A 19,906-nucleotide genomic window follows, 5' to 3' on the forward strand; every position below is an offset into this window, starting at 1 on the left:
TTTCCTAAAACACCACACCCATTCACATTCTTAAATCCACACATGCATTCATGCACTGCATACAAACAGACCTTGGGACTATGTAAAGTAGTATTAACAAAGGACAATGAACCCAACCATTAAGTCATGTATAAAATATATATATATTCATACTAGTTTAACAAACTCAAAATCAGGTATAACTATTTTCCCTTGGCTTAGAGATAAAGATCATCCAAATACTCAGCAAAGAAAATTAGAGGATTAAATTTTCTGAGTCCCTGCTAGTAGGAACTACATAGTAGCTGAAATTCGATTTCATCAACTTAGCAGATGACATCAACATTAACAAGGTAGTAGAAATCCTTAAATAGGAGGTGCTTTTGCTTTTTTTTTTTTTTTTTTTTTTCTATTTTGGCTGCCCCTTGGCGTATGGATTTCCCAGGCCAGGGCTCAGATCCAAGCCGCAGCTGTGACCTATGCTACAGCAACATGGGATCCTTTAACCCACTGTGTGGGTGCTAGGGATCAAACCTGTGTCCCGGTGCTGCAGAGACGCTGCCGATCCCATTGTACCCCAGTGAGAACTCCAGGAGTTTTTTTAACCTAGGTAAAAATTTGTATCTGGTGAATATTTAAAATTTTAATAAATCTAGTATTATTCTGGATTGCTCTTGGGAGGCTGGTTTAGTTCTCTCTTAAACCTGCCCTAAATATTGAATTCTCAAACTAATTTTTACCACAGTTAAATAATTCGGTTTACCCTTAAATGATCACTTAAAAGATCTGCTGAAGGAAGGTAGCATCTTCTCTAATATTTTTATCATAACTCTCAAATGAAATTCGTCTCAATGTATGGTTTAAATCCTATTGCCTTATAAATATGATGTTTGCCTCTTTCAGACTGACAGCTTCACTTGCTTTCCTGAGACAAGTTCCTATACTAAAGTCACAGAGGCTCAGCTAGGTCTAAAAGAAATCCTTAAAGGCAACTCAAAAGACTTTGTGAAGATTACTTCTCTTAAAAACCACACGCACTCACAATCTCTCATCCACACATGTACTCATACAAGTAGATCTTGAGACTGCATGGATTTAGAACTTTCCATGTTCTAGACTGATGGACTTCAGGTATCCAAGTTTTCATTCACAGGCCAGCCCTGTAATTTCAATGACGAATAAATGGTCCATTTCCCTGGGAGCTTTGGAAATGAATCTGATTAGTAAAAAATGAATTTATCTGAGTTATTATTCTCTTAATTTGTGTAAGGGTCCAAAAGGGTTGTAAACTTCATATCCATTTTTGGATGACTTCTCAGAAAAACAAAGAATGAACCATGAATCACTATGTTTGAAAAGTTTCAGAAAAAACCAGAATGAGTCACTAAACTTTTTCCAAAAGGTAAGGGTGTGGTCCAATGGAAAGGTGCCCTATCTTATCTTCTGCATCACACCCTGCCAGGCAAGGAAGCTGTCGAGACAGGCAGAGCTGCTGGCCTGTTGTGTAAGATCTTTACTGAGGAGTCTACATTGCTTCTCCCTCTACAAGAGGGTCCACCTTCCTCTGCCTGCCTCTTGTCTCTATCATACTTAACCTTAACAAAAAACAGAATGAAAGAAAGAAGGAAGGTAGAAAGGAGAGAAAGAAAAAAGGAGGAAATAAAGAAAAACATTGCACCCCCAAACCAAATCATACACATTAGAATTCACTGAGGGAACTAGTAAGCTAAATTTGCCTTCTTGCCTCATTAACTGGCCACTTTCTTATAAAACCCATTCATGTACAAACTCAAGACTCCTAATAATGAGTGTCCATTTCAGCAAAAAGTTTAGGACTTGGACAGTTCCTGAAAGCTAACAGCAGTTCCTCTACTTACTACAACCAACTTCTGCAGTACTATGACTAGCTAGTTCACCACCTCCTGGCTTTTTTTTTTTTTTTTGTCTTTTCTATGGCCGCACTGGCGGCATATGGAGACTCCCAGGTTAGGGGTCCAATCGGAGCTACAGCCACAGGCCTACGCCAGAGCCACAGCAACGCGGGATCCGAGCCGTGTCTGCGACCTACACCACAGCTCATGGCAAGGCCGGATCCTAACACTGAGCAAGGCCAGGGATCCAACCCACAACCTCATGGTTCCTAGTCGCATTCCTTAACCACTGAGCCACGATGGGAATTCCCTGGCTTTCTTTTTTATGGGCATGCTTTACCATATGTTGCAACAATGAGAAAAAAATTAAAACAAGACCACTCATAAGATTAATTGGTTAAAAAAAAAAAAGAAACACTGAGTCAGAATTTTAGAGAGGGAAGGAACTTTATAGACTATGTAACAGATTTCAGTCAAACTCTGCTGTTTTACAGATGAGGAAGTCAAAGTCTATTAGAGATTTTGTCTAAAACACGCAGCGTTGCTATAGGAATGGACATGGGTACTGACACCCGTTATGACTGAGGACACACACAAAGCAGCTTGTCTTTAATGTTCACAACAACCTCATGCAGAACTTTTATTATTCAATGTAGAGATGGAAAGAGTGAGGTGCAGAGGTTTTTAATAATATTCCCCAGGTCATACAAAACCAGAGAGTTGTAACGCCAGGATTCAAAACCAGCACTCCTTGCCACCCATAGACCACATTTTGAGCCAAGACATGCCTGGTTTTTCCTTTCTTTTCTTTTCTTTTTTTTCAAGAAAGAGGGAGGAGGAATGACCAAGCAGGAAACACGAGTTCTGCTTCCTAGTCCCTTACACACATTTCATGGACCCGAGAAGTCACTTCAACTTAGCTTTAATGTCTTCATCTCGAAAGTGTGTACGGGAGAGGAATAGCTCTCCAAACTTGTGACTCTTTTTTTTAAAAAACTGAGAAATGGACTCTAAGCAGACTTTCCTTCCACTCCAGAGAGCCTGTAATACCTATTTAAAAAAGAAAAAAAAAAAAAAAAAAAAAGAAAAAGAAAAAAGGGGAGTTGCTGTCATGGCTCAGATCTGGAGTGGCTGTGACTGGCAGTGCAGCTCTGATTGGACCTTTGGCCTTGGAACTTCCACATGCCTCAAGTGCAGCCCTAAAAAGAACCAAAAACAAACAAACAAACAAACAAACCACAGAGCATTCACTCATTTTCTATGAGCCATTTTACTGCTAGTAGGCTGTTTCTTTAGCAAAGCATGGCACCCAGGAGGCTACCTCACACACTTTGGCCCTCAAAAACACCACCTTCTTGGAAGAGACTGTAATGACTAGCTGACCTCTTCAACAGATGGATAAAGAAGTAAAGCTCAAGGAGTCAGCTGATCTTCTATGAAATGGTTAGAGAGACAGTTAACTTCCTTTCTATGTCTAACGGATGGTATCTACTAGTTGCTTATGTGGCCATCTCCCTACATTAACTCCTTCTAGGAAGTCTGCAACTCAGAAAGAAAATCTTTTCTTTTATTCTATTTTTTTTTTTTTTTTTTTGTCTTTTTGGGCTGCACTCATGGCATATGGAGGTTCCCAGGCTTGGGGTCTAATCGGAGCTGTAGCCACCCACCTGCGCCAGAGCCACAGCAACGCGGGATCTGAGCCGTGTCTGCGACCTACACCACAGCTCACGGCAATGCCGGATCCTTAACCCACTGAGTGAGGCCAGGGATAAAACCTGCAACCTCAAGGTTCCTAGCTGGATTCGCTAACCACTGAGCAATGACGGGAACTCCAAGAAAATCTTTTAAAAAGCTACAGTACATCATTGATCCAGCTACCCAATTACTATTTGTCCATGGGTGTGATATGTGAAACCCTTTGTAGTCAGGTGCATGCACGATCTCACTTGACACTGAACTGCCTCCAGCCCCTGTCGGGGTAGGTTCCAAGAGGGCATTTTGCTTGGCTGCTGCCACAGCTGGGGCATGTGGAATGCAGAGGAGGGCCTGGCTCTCACTGAAGGTCTACCACATTGAGCTATGTGCCAGACCCGCTGCATCCTGCTCGATCTTCACATCTCCTCTACCCTGCAGGATAAGCCCTGACTTTCCCATTCCCTTTCAGAGGTGGGGAAGCCAAGGCTTGGAAAGGTCAGCCTACAGTCATACTGCTAGGATGCAGTGGAGACAGGATATACTCCCAAGCCTGTTCTCATTCACAGCCTACTTTTAACTACTCGTGACAATCATTAATTTTGCTCATTAAGAGAAACAAAAGGGGGAGGGGTGCTGATGTTTCTACCAGTGACCTTGGCTTACTTACAGTTTGGATCTCTTGCCCACACATGGTCACGCCAAGATGGCACTAGTGGGTGGGCCACATGCAGCGCTGTTTGTAGGCCACAGACCTGAACTTAAGCATTTTGTACTCTAAAGTGTGGCCTTGGCTGAACACCAGCCAACATTCAGAAGACTAACCCTGCCTTAACTTAGGGAGCAGGAAGGCTGTGAAATTTGACCCAAGAGAGTTACCCTAAGATTGAGTTCCTAAAATCTGCTTCTGCTGGGGAACACTTCCTGTAGGGCCAAGTTCCAGCACGTTGCTTTTTCTGAGGGGAAGCCCACCCATGCTAGGCTCAGACCAACCAACGAAGGCCCCCACCTGAGGGTGTTGAAAATAGCACTTGGCCCTACATTATGCCATGTGCAGACATGCAGCCACTGTGACATCACCTAGGCAAGGGCTTGGATTTTTTTTAGGGACTAAAGGAAAAAGTGCTTGGAGGAGCTTTTGCACAGCAAAAGATACCATAAAAAACAAAAAACAAAACAAAATAAAAGACAACCTATGGAACAGGAGAAAATGGTTGTTAATGACACAATCAACAAGGGCCTAATCTCTAAAATATACAACTACTCATAAAACTCAACAACAAAAAACCAAACAACCCAATCGACAAATGGGCAGAAGATCTAAACAGACATTTCTCCAAAGAAAATGTACAGATGGTCAGGAGGCACATGAAAAGATAAGCATCACTAATTATTAGAGAAATCCACATCAAAACTACAATGAGGTACTACCTCATACCAGTCAGAATGGCCATCACTAAAAAGTCTACAAATGCAAATGCTGGAAACAGAGTGGAGAAGAGGGAACCCTCTTATACTGTTGGTGGGAATATAAATGGTGCAATGACTATGGAAAATGAGATGGAGGTTCCTCAGAAAACTAAGTACAGAATTACTACATGATCCAGCAGTTTTACTCCTGGGCATATATCTGGACAAAACTATAATTCAAAAAGATACATGCACTCTTACGTTCATAGCAACACTATCACAATAGCCAAGACATGGAAACAACGTAAATATCCACTGACAGATGAATGGATTAAGATGGGTACACATACACAATGGAATACCAGTCAGCCATAAAAAAGAACAAAATAGGACTTCCTGTTGTGGCTCAGTGGGTAACGAATCCGACTAAGAACCATGAGGTTGCAGGTTCAATCCCTGGCCTTGTTCAGTGGGTTAAGGATCCAGTGTTGCTGTGAGCTGTGGTGTAGGTTGCAGACTCAGCTCGGATCCTGCGTTGCTGTGGCTGTGGCGTAGGCTTGGCAGCTACAGCTCTGACTCAACCCCTAGCCTGGGAACCTCCATATGCCATGGGTGCAGCCCTAGAAAAAGGCAAAAAGACAAAAAAAAAAAAAAAAAAAAAAAAAACAACAAAATAATGCCATTTGCAGCAACATTAATGCAACTAGAGATTATCATACTAAGTAAATCAGACAGAGAAAAACAAATACCATATGATATTACTCATATGTGGAATCTAAAATATGACACACTGGAGTTCCCGTCGTGGCGCAGTGGTTAACGAATCCGACTAGGAACCATGAGGTTGCGGGTTCGATCCCTGCCCTTGCTCAGTGGGCTAAGGATCCGGCGTTGCCGTGAGCTGTGGTGTAGGTCGCAGACGCGGCTCGGATCCTGCGTTGCTGTGGCTCTGGCATAGGCTGGTGGCTACAGCTCCGATTCGACCCCTAGCCTGGGAACCTCCATATGCCGCGGGAGCGGCCCAAGAAATGGCAAAAAGACAAAAATAAAAAAATAAATAAATAAAATAAAATATGACACAAATTAACCTACCTACAAAACTGGAACAGACTCGTGTAGACCTAGAAAACGGACTTCTGGTTGCCAAGGGTGGCGGGGGTGAGGAGGGTAGGGGATGGACTGGGAGTTTGGGTTAGGAGATGCAAATGATCACATTTAGAAAGGATAATCGACAAGGTCCTACTGTATAGTAGAGGGAACTATATCCAATCTCCTGGGATAGACCATCGTGGAAAAGAATATATTAAAAAAGAACGTATATATGTATAACTGAGTCACTTTGGTGTACAGCAGAAATTGGCACAACACTGTAAATCAACTATAATTTAAAAAAAAATTTTTTTTAAAGTGCATGCAGGGATCTGAAAGAGGAGCCAGGGAAAGGAAAGAGGACTGGTGCAGTTATCGCAACTGTACCAGGCTTCAAGGACGGGAGCCATTTTGCTTTCAGGTCTCTGCTGATCCCATGCACCTCAGGCCCTGTGAGCGGCAATGCCAGAGCAGAGCCTTGGGAGGAACCTGGGCCCAAGGACACAAGGCTCTATAAGTCCACAGCCCCTGCCTACCAGGCGAGGTGCTCTCTAGCAGCTGTTAGAGGGCTATGGAGATAGGTGGTAGGCTACTGCTAAATGGAATGAAGACTGTGCTCAGAGTCAAGAGGCCAGAATTCTACTCCCCACCCTGCTATTCACTAACTCCATGGTTTGGGGCAAGACCATTGCTGCCCCGGGGCCTCATTTCCTCACCTATAAGAGGGAAGAGAGCTAACCACCAAGGTCCCCTGCAGGGCTGAGATTCTGATTCCTCTGTTCTTAGGAACAAATTCAACGTCTCTGTTAATCTCTTGGACTTTTTTATTATCAAAAGCATCTCTTAACTTCCTTTCCCCATTCTTCATTAATATTCAAAAAGAAACCCACCAATAACTGTCAGCATTTTCCCGAGCATGTTCATTTTTTTAAAATGAAATATGGCATGTAACTACCACTTCCTTTGTTCCTTCATTTAATGTTTTGCAGAACAGAAAAAGCACTGTCAAAATATATCAAATACTACAAAGTGGTAAAAGAAGTCTTAAAATTCAAAGTTAAATATGACCATTTTGCAATGTTTAAATGTCTGTATATCCAAGATTATTGTGACTTCTACAACCTGGTAAGGTAGGCATTTTCATGTAAAATGAGGCTTCCAGAGGTTAACTGACTTGCTCAAAGTTACAAAGAAAGTTAGTAAATCTAGATCAAAGTCAATCTAGATCATTGGAATAGATGTCCAATAGTCTTTACACCATAGATCATTATCTTTCTAACCAACCTGCCTTTCTAGATTCTCTGCTAAAACTTCTTGGCTCACAAATGCACACTTTGTACATGGCAAAGTCAAAACTTACTGCAACAAAACTGTGGCCAGAACTCTATTTGCTCCACTAGGCCCAGTATCTCAGGCAAAGTCAATCCTACCCAGAAGAATTCCATCCTCATTGACATCAAAAAGAAGACAGTCATGTCTCAGGTAGCCCAGAAAATCTGAGGAGTTCAATCAACAAGTTCTTACATACCAGAAAGACTGCAATTTTTGAGGAGACTAAGCAAAGGGGGGAGTTCTCCTGGGGTTTCCTGACACTGTCTGGATGAATGACTGAATTAGGTGGACTTGCAAGGCAGTCTTCTTACCTTCACAGTCTAGAGCCCAGTAATAACCTGGCCATTTGTCTCTGGAAATCTGCTTTCGAAGAGGAAAGCAAATGATTTAAAAATGCAAAAGTAGGAAGAAACTTGAGGCAGCATGGCATTAGCCTCCTTATTTCCCCAACAGGTCAACAGCCAGACATCACTCCTTCATTTCTATTTCAGCTTCTGTTACTTTCTATAGCTACTGGGGTATATATGTGTGTTTAAATATTTCCAGATTTGCTAATCAGGGCATGTGACCCACTCCCCTCACATATGCCCTAATGAAAGACAGAGGCACTCTGCCATTTGCTCAAAATGAAACATGCATGAAGACTCTCTCTCTAAATGAGAATAAGCTTTACCCATATATTCCCATCATTTTTTCTATCACTGAAACCACAAGTTAAGATTTCTAGAAGAGCAAGACAGACACAGACCTGCTGGTGTGACTATGACAGGTTATTCAAACTGAGTATTCTTTAAGATAAGGCACGTGTAGGACAAATGCAAAGCATGTAAAGGAAATAGATCTCTAGGGAAAACAATAGCTCATTTTTGCTTTTCTGGGGGTACTGGGCTAATTACGAGAAGGCAAAAGAAAAGGCCTAAAACTCAGCTACCTCTGTTTAAGGCTGGAAATAAAATGTTCTCTTGCTAGGCTTTTAAGAGCTCTCTGCAACTTCAGCACCATGGACTCGGCACTGTCCCAAGCTCTTCCGTAACCAACTTTTATTGCTTTAATTAACTCAGGCTAGGTGGGACAGATTTACTCCACCTCTATAATGTTACTGCTGCCCGCCAGTGGCTAGCAGCAGCTGTTTACCTGTTGCCCTTGATGCCTGGCCTGCACAATTAGCACCTTATTATAGTCTGGCCTCTCTTCTAATTACCATGTGTCTCAACTGAGCATTTGATTTTATTATCTTGTTCATGTACTAGTTTAAGAGCCTGGGCTCCTTTTAGGATATATAATATGCCCTGTATATAATAGCAATAAATCCTAACTCCTTTTAGGCAGGTGTTTGTTTTCAGTTCATCTCTTCAGGCCCATGGAGAACACTAGAGACTCACAGGCATGCAAACAGACACTTCCTGATTGTTTGAAGAGCTTCTAGACATCTATTCTGGGAGTAAGCACAAGGTTGTAATCTGGGTCTCCATGCCTATCTCAACCCTCTGTACCAGATCCATTGGTCCTCTCTGCTGTTAAGGGCTCTTAGCTACTTTCAGTTAAACTCTTCTCTGCCTATATGTAACGCTTTCCCTAATTGAAAAGGGTTGGATGAAACAGACACACGAGTATCCCATCAGCACCATGTTCAACATTCCTCTAGAAAAAGGATTCAAGGGACGTGCATTTGTGCTTGAATGGACTCCTTGCTTTTGGAATTAAAACTAAGTATAGCTTACAGGGCACTGCCAATTCCATAACAAACAAAAGCCTCTTTCACCAAATACTCTGGTCAAGGAAATGAAAGGGGACACCTGCATAAGTGGGTGGTTAGGAATGCAGGTATGGGACCTAGGTTGTCCTCAAATCCTGGCTCTCCCACTTACTAGTTATGTGACTTGTGACCTTGGATAAGACAATTAACCCTTCCATACCTCAGTTTCCCAATATGTACAACAGGGATAACAGTACCTGCCTCACAGGGCTATTGTTAATAGGACTGAATCAATTAATCTTCGTAGTTTAGAACAGTGCTGGGCACATAATAAGAACTATTTTGCTTAAGCTGATGTTAGATAAAATTAATAAGGGTACAGAGATTTAGAACTGACATAACTCAAAACAGTATGTCCCCCCTACCCCCCCAAAAATCTGACGGCAACGGGAAAACAAGCTGGCTAATAGAAGAATGTGTCATCTTTGGCTTTTTGATTTTTCTGGCCAATATACAATCTTAGAATTGCTTCAACAATCCAAAAAGAACTATGAATTTATGGATTTTGAAATGTCTAGTGCATTATCACAACAAATGTGATAAAAATGTTCTAGCAGTATTAAAGTAAAACAATCAGTGAAGGTGTCATTGTTTTAGTGGAGAATTTAAAATAAACATTCTATTGTTTACACACTTTTTTTTTTTTTAGGGCTGCATAGGCAGCGTATGCAAGTTCCCAGGCTAGGAGTCCAATTAGAGCTGCAGCGGTTGGCCTAAGCCACAGCCATAGCAAATTGGGATCCAAGCCTCGTATGTGACCTACACCACAGCTCCCAGCAATGCTGGATCCTGAATCCACTGAGGGAAGCCAGGGATTGAACCTGCATTCTCATGGACCCTAGTTGGGTTCATTATCACTGAGCCACAATGAGAACTCCTGTTTACACCTCTTATATCTTCTTGGTCTAACATATCAGATGTTGTTCATAATATTATTTAGCAAATGCTGTCAACCTTTCGCTAGCAAGGAATCTTTAGTCAATTATCAGGGGAACACTTCACATGTATGTTCTGTATTTTTGAAGACACACTGACAGCTTTTAATGTAAAGATGACTTCATGGTATCCAAACTCAGACCTTTCTGTGTCTTTTCTGATCTATTCACTGACACTTTTTAAATCCTCAGTACTCTTAGATATCCTAGCTAGTAAAATTCCACATTCAGGGTCTCTCCTTTCTGAGCAATCTCTAGCACAAAATGCCTTTTCCAACATCAGCAGTCCCTTGTTATCACATCACGGAAGTCCTCATGTAGAATCCAGGCAGCTAATCACACACAACAGGTGGGGCACCTGTGCTTTCATTAGGGAGGAAACCTTTCCGGTTTCAACTCTCCTAGTTTCCCTGGAGGGCAAAGTCCAACACTGCAAGATGTCTTCGCTGTAGGTGCACCTGCAGATGACTATGTAGAGACATCAGAAACAACTAATGTTCAGTTTACTAAGAAGTGATCATCTATTGTGGGGCTCAGCAGTTTAGTGCTTAAGATTGTGGGCAGGTATTTCCTCTCCATACCCTCCTCCTGCCACCTGCCCTATCTTCCTGTGCTCATTGGTGCCACTATCATAGCTCTTAACCACCATGTTCTGTGGTTGTGTTGGCCCTGGAGCCTTCCCCCTCTGCCCAGGGACCTTCTCTGGGCAGAAGGGGTGTTTCATTTCCTAGTGTTCCAAAGCTAGCACAAAGCCCATCTATAGTAAGGTCCCACTACTTATTTGTGCAACCGTATTGAAGTTACTGAAAAATGCCTAACAGTTCTTTGGAAGATCAAGCAATCAAGGGTTACTTTCACTTTTCAGAACAGTAGGTTCCTCAAAATTGGGGCGTTTGGAAAAGTCATCAGATCACCTTTTGCTTCCATCGTTTTGGGTTAACTTTCCCCATTTATCCACGTGGCTCCTTTAAAATGTTTCGTGCCCTGTTAGCCCCGCCTTAATGGGCTCCTTCAGTGACCCCATATTCACCTTGCAGGTATCCTTTCCAGATATTCAAGGCCCATATTCCTACTCGGCCACGACTGGGGCTCTCATTTTTCGTCCACGGATCTCAACGACCAAGCTGGGGTTTTCAGCCACTACTGTGAAGCGCTGGGGACGACTGGGCACTACGCCCCTCTCCAGCTCCGGTTACCAAGATTCTCCCCACCTACTCTCTTTGGGACAATGCTCCGGCAACCTCCCAGGGCAAGGGGATTCGGCAAGGTTCTGGGCTAGCGTTCGGTAGTCAGCCCCAGAGAGCAGGCGTGGGGGTAGGAGGAATCCCTAGGGTGAGTGAGGACGCCTCGGGACTAGTGAGCACTTACTCGTGGCCCGGACCCTTCCGGCCGGGAACGACCTATAGGGGCTGTATCGCCTCTTCCCCACCACCCTAGGGACTAGGGAAATGCAAGACAGCGAGGCGGGAGATAGAGCGAAGAGACAATCCCCAGACCAACCACGACGTCCGCCTTCCCTCATTCAGGGTCTGTCGATCTCTCTCTCTCTCACAAGCCCTACTTCAACTCCAGCCTTGCGCAAACTGAGCTGCGCGCCTCTCTCACTGCGAGTCCTCCAGCCCCGGCCCCAGCCCGCTCCTCTCGTCTCACCCCAGCTTTTTCACTCAACCCCAGTTTCCTCACCCAACTGACCATGAAGCCGGAGGCAGTTTCCCAGTCCCAGGTCCCCGGTGAGGCTCCCGCCGCCGCCGCCGCCTCCCCCTGCAGCCTCCGACCCGGCACCCGGCCTCGGGCTGCTGCGATGGCTCCCCAGCACGAGGCGCAGCGGCTCCCTGGACTCGGCCAGACACAGGGCGGCGCGCAGGAGAAGCCCATCGAGCTCCCGGCAGTAGCGACGGCGGCTGCTGCAGGAGCGGCCGCCGCGCAGACTGATGACGCGTGAGCGCGGGGGCGTGGTCACGGGGCGACGCGGGCTGATGACGTGAGGCGGCGGGGCAGCTCGGCAACATGGCGTCTGTGGCTCTAAGTGAGGCGGAGAAGGTGTACATCGTGCATGGTGTTCAGGTAGCGGCAGCAGCTGCATTGGCGCGGCCCGCTGGGTTCCCCTGGCTCTGCGGGTCGCTTCCCGCTCTCAGTTCGCCTGGGAGGACTGCGGCCGATTGGGTTTACTTTGTGATTAAACCACTCGCAGCCGGCGTGTGCATTCTGAAGCTGGCAACGCGGGCATGTTTGGGGCCTGTTGGCGAGCATCCATTTAGACCTATATGCATACTTGCATCTTTCTGGGTCTGTAAGGTTCCTAACCAGGGTAGGAAGTGGTGGGTAGTTCCTGATTCTATTAAATCCCCTCTCAGCCTTCGAGGTCTGAGCTGTCCCACATTTTTTAGGTACATATTCTATCATAATTTTTATCTCGTCGTATCTTTCTAACAGTCCTGAAGGTAAGTATTATCTCTGCTGATAAAGAACTGAGGTCAGAGAGGTTAAGTCACTTGTCCAAGGTCACCTAGTAAGTGTGTGGTGGTGTTACCCAAAAACTGGATTTGCGTTTTGGTGGGTGTGGAGCCAAAAGACACAACCTAGACAAAGATTGAGAGAAGGAAGGATTTATTACTTGCTGCAAGTAGGACACCCGTGAGATCTTTTCCAAAGCAGTGTCTCAAACAGCAAAATTGGGGAACAAGCTAAGGGCACATGTGTATTTGAAGGGGCTTGAGCAGAGGAGAATTCAGCAAGAATTGGGGCAAAATCAATAGGGTGAAGCTTTAGTTGATAGGAGGCTTGAGGGTCAGAAAAGGTCAACGAAAACGTTCCTTAGGTTCCGACCAGTTTGGGGGTGTTAGCCTGTAGTTACTGTACTCCATCTGGTTGAGGGCTTTAGCTCCTATAGAACAATTCAAAGGTACATATTACATTGTCATGTATATCCCTTGAGGAGGAACTTGAACTCTGTTTTACTGCAGAACTATTGTTTCTTTCCTACTTTTCTTTTGTCCTGCATTTTGTTGTTGTTGTTGTTTTTAGGGCTGCACTCAGGGCATATGGAAATTCCCAGACTAGGGGTTGAATCAGAGCTGCCGCTGCCAGCCTGTGCCACAGCCATAGCCACACTGGATCCAAGCCAAATTTGTGACCTACACTGCAAGCTCATTGCAATGCCAGATCCTTAACCCATTGAACAAGTTTAGGAACTGAGCCCTCGTCCTCATGGATACTGGTCGGGTTCATTAACACTGAGCCACATTGGGAAGTCCCTGTTTCTGCATTCTTTTTTTTCCCTCAAGATCATTATTTACTGAGACCTGTTCAAGGGCAAGCATTGTAGCCAGGCTTAGATTACAAAAAGACTTAGGCCAAAATGGCTTCTCTTATGTCCAGAAAGCCATGCCTTACTCTCTTTTTCCAGAGACAACCCCCAACCCCCTCCACCCTCTATGCTTACAGTAGAGCTGGGATATAAATCCAGATCTTTCTGATTGCAAAGCCTAACTCGACTCTCATGCCACTTGCCCTTTTTTAAAAATAGGAATTCAAAGGGGAAAGCCAAAGAGACTCCCCACTTCTACTTTTCTTTCTTCTGTCCTCTGAAAGTATGTTGGGGAAACAGAACAGGGGGAGGGCAAGTTCTGAACTCCCTCCCATTTTTGTAGATCTTGACTAGGATATGGACATATATTGGTATAGTGTTTTTTTACATAGTATTTTTCTACCTTGGTTGGTTCTAGGTTTCTTTAGAACCCTATTTTGCATTTCTTTGTACAAACTTTGTTTTAATAACTTGTATCAAACTAGTTTTTTCTCTGTTTACAACATTCAGGAATTTGGGGGCAAATTGCAGAATTTCCAGAATTAGGGCTTAATCGTTTCGGATTCGTTTAACTACCTAAATGTGTGCTCTCTTTGTCCAAGAGGATACTGTTAACGTCCACGCTATCCTAGTGACACCTAAACCTTGAAGTGCCTTTTACTCATAAAGTACAGCTTCCTGGGCTTTAACTGGACCTTCTGGATCAGAATCTTTGGGGCTGGGGCCTGGAAATAGGTATTTTCATAAACGTTAGGGGATTTTAATGCAGCCACCAGCCATTGGCCCATGGGGAAGCCACTGGCCTGGTCCATCTTGGAGCCCAGAAACGTCTGCTCCTGGCTGAGGTCATATGGCCTTCTGCCTCTGTTTGAATGAGGACTTGGGGTCCGACTGAACAGGGCCCCATCCTGGGCTCCACCATTCACAGTAAGAGAGATTCTAACCTGAGTAGCTGAGTTAGCGCCCCCTGTGTAAATTGAGAATTTAGCCATCTGGGGGCAGAAAGGGTTGTGAGGAACGATGAGATAAGAAAATATGGAGTACTTGGAGTGTTGTCAACCCTGAAGAGCAGTTGGCTCCTTGTCAAGATATGTTCATCAGAAGTGTGGCTTTTCCTAGAACCACCCATACTATATCCCCAACCTTTGTGGTGACCCCATGAGGGGTTCAGCGTGTAGCTGTTGAAGTTTAAGCTCTTTGGATTTGGAGGGCTAGAGATTGTTAAATTATATCAAGAAAAGGGGGTTTGTGGCCAGGTAGGGGCACTGCCTCTCCAGGGCTCTAACATGGACCACATGGACTGTGTGACTGCCTGTCTGTGTCTCTGGTAACACCTCCACTTCTTTCTCCTAGAGTGTCTCCCTTCTCTGTAGCCACTTGCTGTCCAGCTGCCCTTCACCTTGGTACAAGCCATCCCCCCACCTTTACTTCTGTGAGACCTCCATAACCTGTCAGTTCCTCTTTAACTCTTCCCTCCCCCCCCCAAAAAAAAAGATCAGAGATCAGATCCAGGAATTCCTGCTGTGGCTCAGCAGATTAAGAACCTGACTGTAGTGTCCATGAGGATATGTGTTCGACCCCTGGCCTCAATCAGTGGGTCAAGGATCTGGCATTGCTGCAAGCTGTGGCTTAGGTCACAGATGAGGCTCAGATCTGGCATTGCTGTGGCTGTAGCATAGGCTGGCAGTTGCAGCTCCGATTCGATCCCTAGCCTGGGAACTTAAATATGCCTCAAGTGCAGCCCTAAAAAGCAGGGAAAAAAAAGAAAAAGGAGAGAGAGAGAGCACATTCCAAGGAGAGGATTGGGTTTTATGCCCCCAAGAGCTGGCCACTCTCTGGATCATTATGTCTTTCAGTCAGGTGCTCTGCAGGCTGGGCAGGATCCCATCCTAGAGGAATGTGGACCTACTTAATAGGCTTGGAAAGTGGAATAAGGATCGACCTTTTGTTTTGCCTGCTCTGTCTTGGTCCTGAGCCTGCAGAGCTGGGCTCTTTCCTAAGCAGGGTGGCTTTTAGGGGAGGCCTCTGGTCACAGTTTTCCTCCAGCAAGCTCTGTGCTCTTGGTCAAGCAAAAGCAAGGTTGTGGGGGTTAACATCACTTCAGGGGACTGCTTTGAGTCTAAATCCTCCCAAGCATGTTGGGTTAGCAAGCCAACTGCCAGCTTCTGTCAGGGAGTAGGACTGGGTTACCTGAGTTTGAGGAACAGCAGCTCTGGATGGATTCACCTGCCCTTCATTCTGTCACACACAGGAGGTTGAAAATTATCGCTTTGAGTTCTGTCTGTAACCTCTCTCCAGGTTGTTTTTGAAGATTCAGTGAGCTAATACATGCCAGCAGAACCAAGAGAAGGAACTGCTTAGTGGGGTCTCCTGTGTGCAGAAGGTTCCCCTCGAGTGATCTATGGCTTCCGGACTTTCCTATAACTCTTTAAGGCCAGGGCTGTTTCCACTTTCTAGACCAAGAGACTCAGAGATGTTAACAGACTAACCTGCTTGAGGTCACCAGGCTGGCATGGGACAGCAGAAATTTAAATATAGATTGGAGATGACTCCACACTACACCCAACTAGGCAAGGTTGTTGTGATCCCATGATCACAACTTGAAAATCATTAGGAGCCAAGGTAGCATCTGGAAGGCCTTTACCTAGAAAGCTGCTCTGTCCCCTCTGTGTGGACAGGGCCATGCTCCATGGTGTTGGTGTCACCTGTGGGCATCTGTTGACTTTAAATGGAGCTTTCACTTCAGGGCAGCCTATGTTTAAGTGTTCACACATGGATTGATTCCTTTGCTCTTGAGCATTGAATGTGAATACAAATTGTGGTAGGGCAGGCTCTGAGCCAGGCCAAGCTGGTTTGGGTAATTTCCTAAGCCTTTTATGAGGTAAAGTGGATTAAGAAAAGTTGTCCTATATGCAGTGATTCATGAACTAGTTTGTTTGCTTTTCTCCTGTTTCATGATTTTTTTCTATAAAAAAATTATACTTTATGCATTCCTGGGAAGGGAAATTTATAGCTCTTTTTATCTCTTGTCACCTAACCCGTCCCGAGGAGGCAGAGAGTGATTTGAAGGCAAGAAAGCAAGAGCTGCTGAGGCCCAGTTTTCTGACACCCCTCCAGCCTTATCCTGGAACAGTGGGTTGTCACTACAGAGGGTTGTGACTAGATCTTTACAGAGTGATCATTTAAAGCAATAGTCGGAAGCCCCGGGGCCCTGAGGCCTCCTTGCTCTCATAGTCCTTATCACCATCAGCAGGACCAACTGGTATAGTGAGCCAGTTCATCCTTTGAGAGAGGCCTGTGCTGCCTTCTTTGCACACCACAAGAGACCCTTTAGAATGCAGGAGGCAGTGTGGGATTGTGGTTAAGAGCCCTGGCTTGGAATTCAGATGCTATTTACTGGCCGTGACCTTGGGCCAGCCATTTAGCATCTCTCTACTATTTCCCATTTGTAAAATGGAAGGAAAAATTGCTCTCTTACATTGTGAGGTTATTGTGAGGATTCAGTGCATTCACTGGTGCATTAGCTGTGTAGTATTCCCAGCACATTATCTGGGAGAGAGTAAATGCACATTAGAGTAAATGCGCATTAAACAGTAGCTACTATTAGCTTTTGCAAACACTTGTGAATGTTTTTATTTATAGATTCATAGAATTAGAGGAGCACCTTGGAGGGCATCTAATTCAATGTGTACTTTTGCAGATGAGGAAGTAAGTCTGAATGGAGGGGAAGGGACTCGTTTCAGGTCCAGCAGCTAGTTAATGGCAGGACCAGGCCTGAAGTCCATGACTAACACTCCTAGTGATTTCTCATACTTATGCCATACCAGTAGCCCTTTCTCCCAGGACTCTGTGGTAAATGGTCTTTCCGGGCCAGGTTTTCACTTTCCTAGCAGGGCACACCTAAGGCATGGGGCAAGCAGAGATTGACTAGAAAGCCTTCATGTGGGTTGGTGTGGGTGGGGTTGTGAAAAAACCATTAAGTAGTTTGTTTTGCTTTTTTTTTTTTTGCTTTTTAGGGTCACACCCACGGGGCATATGGAGGTTCCCAGGCTAGGGGTCAAGTCAGAACTACAGCTGCGAGCCTACACCACAGCCACACAGGATCTGAGCTGCATCTGCCACCCACACCACAGCTTGTGGCAACACTGGATCCTTAGCCCGCTGAGCGAGGCCAGGGATCGAACCCACAATGTCATGGTTCCCAGTCAGATTCGTTTCTGCTGCACCACGACGATGACGGGAACTCCCGAAACCCCCTCCCCCCAAAAACGTTAAGTAGTTTTGGAATCTTCCTGTGAATCCTCCAGTGAAGATGTTCTTTTATAAAGAGTTCAGGAGACTCATTCTCCTAGACTTGAAATTCTGTTGCTTTTCAAGAACACGCCTCCCCAGACTCCAGATAGGGATTGCTTCCAGGGAGGGGATGGGCTGCAAAGGATCTTCAACCTGATTTAGGATGTTTATTTTCTCTCCTTTGACAGAAGTTGAGAGAGAGAAAGCGCTGAAACAAACAAGACAGATGGTAGTAGTTAGTATCCTGAGGTGGGAGCATGCAGTGTTTTCCTTTTCTATATTTTTATTTCTCAAAATAAAAAAGTCATTCAGTTATGCACTTAGCTGAGCGGATTAAAGATAGTTTCTTACATACTTCTGAAGAGTGGTATTGTTCTATTGTTGTTTGGGGTTTGTTTTTAATGTTTTGAGGAGCATTAACCCCTTTGAGAATCAGATGAAGCTAATGATTATTTTTTTCCTGTAAGAAAAGGCTTTCAAAAAATGTTTGCAGGAGTTCCCGTCGTGGCACAGTGGTTAACGAATCCCACCAGGAACCATGAGGTTGCGGGTTCGATCCCTGCCCTTGCTCAGTGGGCTAAGGATCCGGCGTTGCCGTGAGCTGTGGTGTAGGTTGCAGATGCGGCTCGGATCCTGCGTTGCTGTGGCTCTGGCGTAGGCCGGTGGCTACAGCTCCGATTTGACCCCTAGCCTGGGAACCTCCATATGCCGCGGGGAGCGGCCCAAGAAATGGCAAAAAGACCAAAAAAAAAAAAAATGTTTGCAAAGAGCAGAGACACTCTCTGTCACCTGGTGTGGGGTGGTTTCCTACATATGTATTGTTAATTTTTAAAAAAAATAAGCAAAGTATAAAAGAATGTCCGTAATATGCTCCCTTTTATGCAAGAAAAAAAGAAAAGGATGTTAAATACTTGTTTCTCTCTTTGCCAAATCCCCCCTTGGTAAAATATAATTAATTATAAACAAAGGAGAAAACAGTCATTGAAAGGGGGACTAAAGAGTTGGATTTTTATTGCTCATCCAGGGATTCATTCAATGAACAGTTTTGCTAGAATAATCTACTAGAAAAAATTTATGTTTAAAAAATAATAAAAATTTTATCTTGCAGTTACCAGATGGGTCTATTGAACTCTTTTGTTCATAGAATAACTAAAAGTTATGAAGGTTGGAAATGGTACAGTGGACTCAAATAGGGATGGATATTTTCTTGGAATTCCAAGGCTTGTGGTGTTTTTGTTTGTGAGGTTTTTTGTTTTTGTTTTTGCAGTTATTTTTCTACTGCAGGGATATATAGTCACATTACTGTGTTTTTAAGTTACTTTAAATAATTCTGTCATGACCAAGAAATTTGTTCATTTGCTTTTTGTTTTGATTTGATTTTTAGGATTGCTTTTATAATTTTAATTTTGTTGTATAATTATGCATAATGATTTCGTGATTCCAAATTTAAATCAAGACAGGAGTCAGGATTCAATACCCTCTTCCTTCATTCTCTTCCTGTCTTTTTCTCTAAATAAACATTTAAAAATATAATTTAAAAAAAAAGAAAGAAAAGAGATGTTGAAAATGCTTGCGGGAGTTCCTGGTGGCATAGCAGTAAAGGATCAGTTTGTCACTGCTGTGGCTCAGGTTCCATCCCTGGCCTGGGAACTTCGGCATGCCACAGGCGAGGATAGGCGTGGACAAAAAAAAAAAAAAAAAAATATGCTTGGGTATCTGTTCATTTGTGCAAAGGAAATATAGGAAAGATGAACCAGGAACTAAGGACATTGGTTACCTGCCTTGAGCGGGTTGGAGGAAGTAGAAAAAGGGGGGGCCGTGAAAATAGGGGTGAGGGGAGAGTGACATTTCTCTGAGCACACCTAATCTGATCGCTTTGAGTCCTAGAGCTGTGGTGATGGTCCACCTACCCCAAGAGTAGATAAGTAATTAAAAGTAGCTGGGATGAAGGGGACCCACACCTGAACAGCAGCGGTTACAAATGAACCTGATGGGGGTGAAAACAAGTAACAGAGGCACAGGAAGGATGGGGCAAGACAACTGGAAAGTCTTTTGAGTGGGTGCTATGAGGGTAAAGGCAAAAAGAACTCTGAGGGATATTGTATGAGTAAATTTGTTCCTCAGAGAGGTATGGCCTGGAGCAATTCTGAAACTGCTTTGTGTTTATCTAGAAAGTTAACAAATGTGTAAATACATTGTAGATAATGAAAGCCAGAGAGAAGAAACTTTCCCTGAGAAGTTA

General features: G+C 44.3%; 2 protein-coding genes and 1 long non-coding RNA gene across 15 annotated transcripts in view; 2 read left to right on the top strand and 1 right to left on the bottom strand.

Moving 5' to 3' along the window:
* Window positions 1-11,994, bottom strand: part of ZDHHC3 (zinc finger DHHC-type palmitoyltransferase 3) — a 76,684-nt gene extending 64,690 nt beyond the window's left edge. For all 7 annotated transcript variants that reach the window (XR_014822911.1, XR_014822910.1, XM_021071753.2 and 4 more), the window contains exon 1: window positions 11,757-11,994. The gene's annotated coding sequence lies outside the window, so the exon portion shown is untranslated. The remainder of the gene's footprint in view (window positions 1-11,756) is intronic.
* Window positions 367-12,040, top strand: LOC146397289 (uncharacterized). Its single transcript, XR_014822920.1, has 2 exons — window positions 367-1,964; window positions 9,810-12,040. It is a non-coding gene; the product is annotated as an uncharacterized LOC146397289 (long non-coding RNA).
* A 2-nt stretch (window positions 12,041-12,042) lies between these two features.
* The window catches only part of EXOSC7 (exosome component 7), a 32,205-nt gene continuing 24,341 nt past the window's right edge, over window positions 12,043-19,906 (top strand). For 6 of the 7 annotated variants that reach the window (XR_014822351.1, XR_014822349.1, XR_014822350.1 and 3 more), the window contains exon 1: window positions 12,043-12,128. Coding sequence is in view for 2 of the 7 variants with exons in the window: in XM_084986747.1 (XP_084842873.1) it covers window positions 12,118-12,128 (11 nt within the window). In the remaining 5 variants the exon portion in view is untranslated. 7 annotated transcript variants of the gene reach the window in all.

The sequence above is a fragment of the Sus scrofa genome, chromosome 13 (assembly GCF_054392235.1).
Source record: "Sus scrofa isolate SSC_HxYL_T2T_F1_AM1 chromosome 13, Sscrofa_HxYL_maternal_Yorkshire_Landrace_v2.0, whole genome shotgun sequence".
Lineage (NCBI taxonomy): Eukaryota > Metazoa > Chordata > Mammalia > Artiodactyla > Suidae > Sus > Sus scrofa.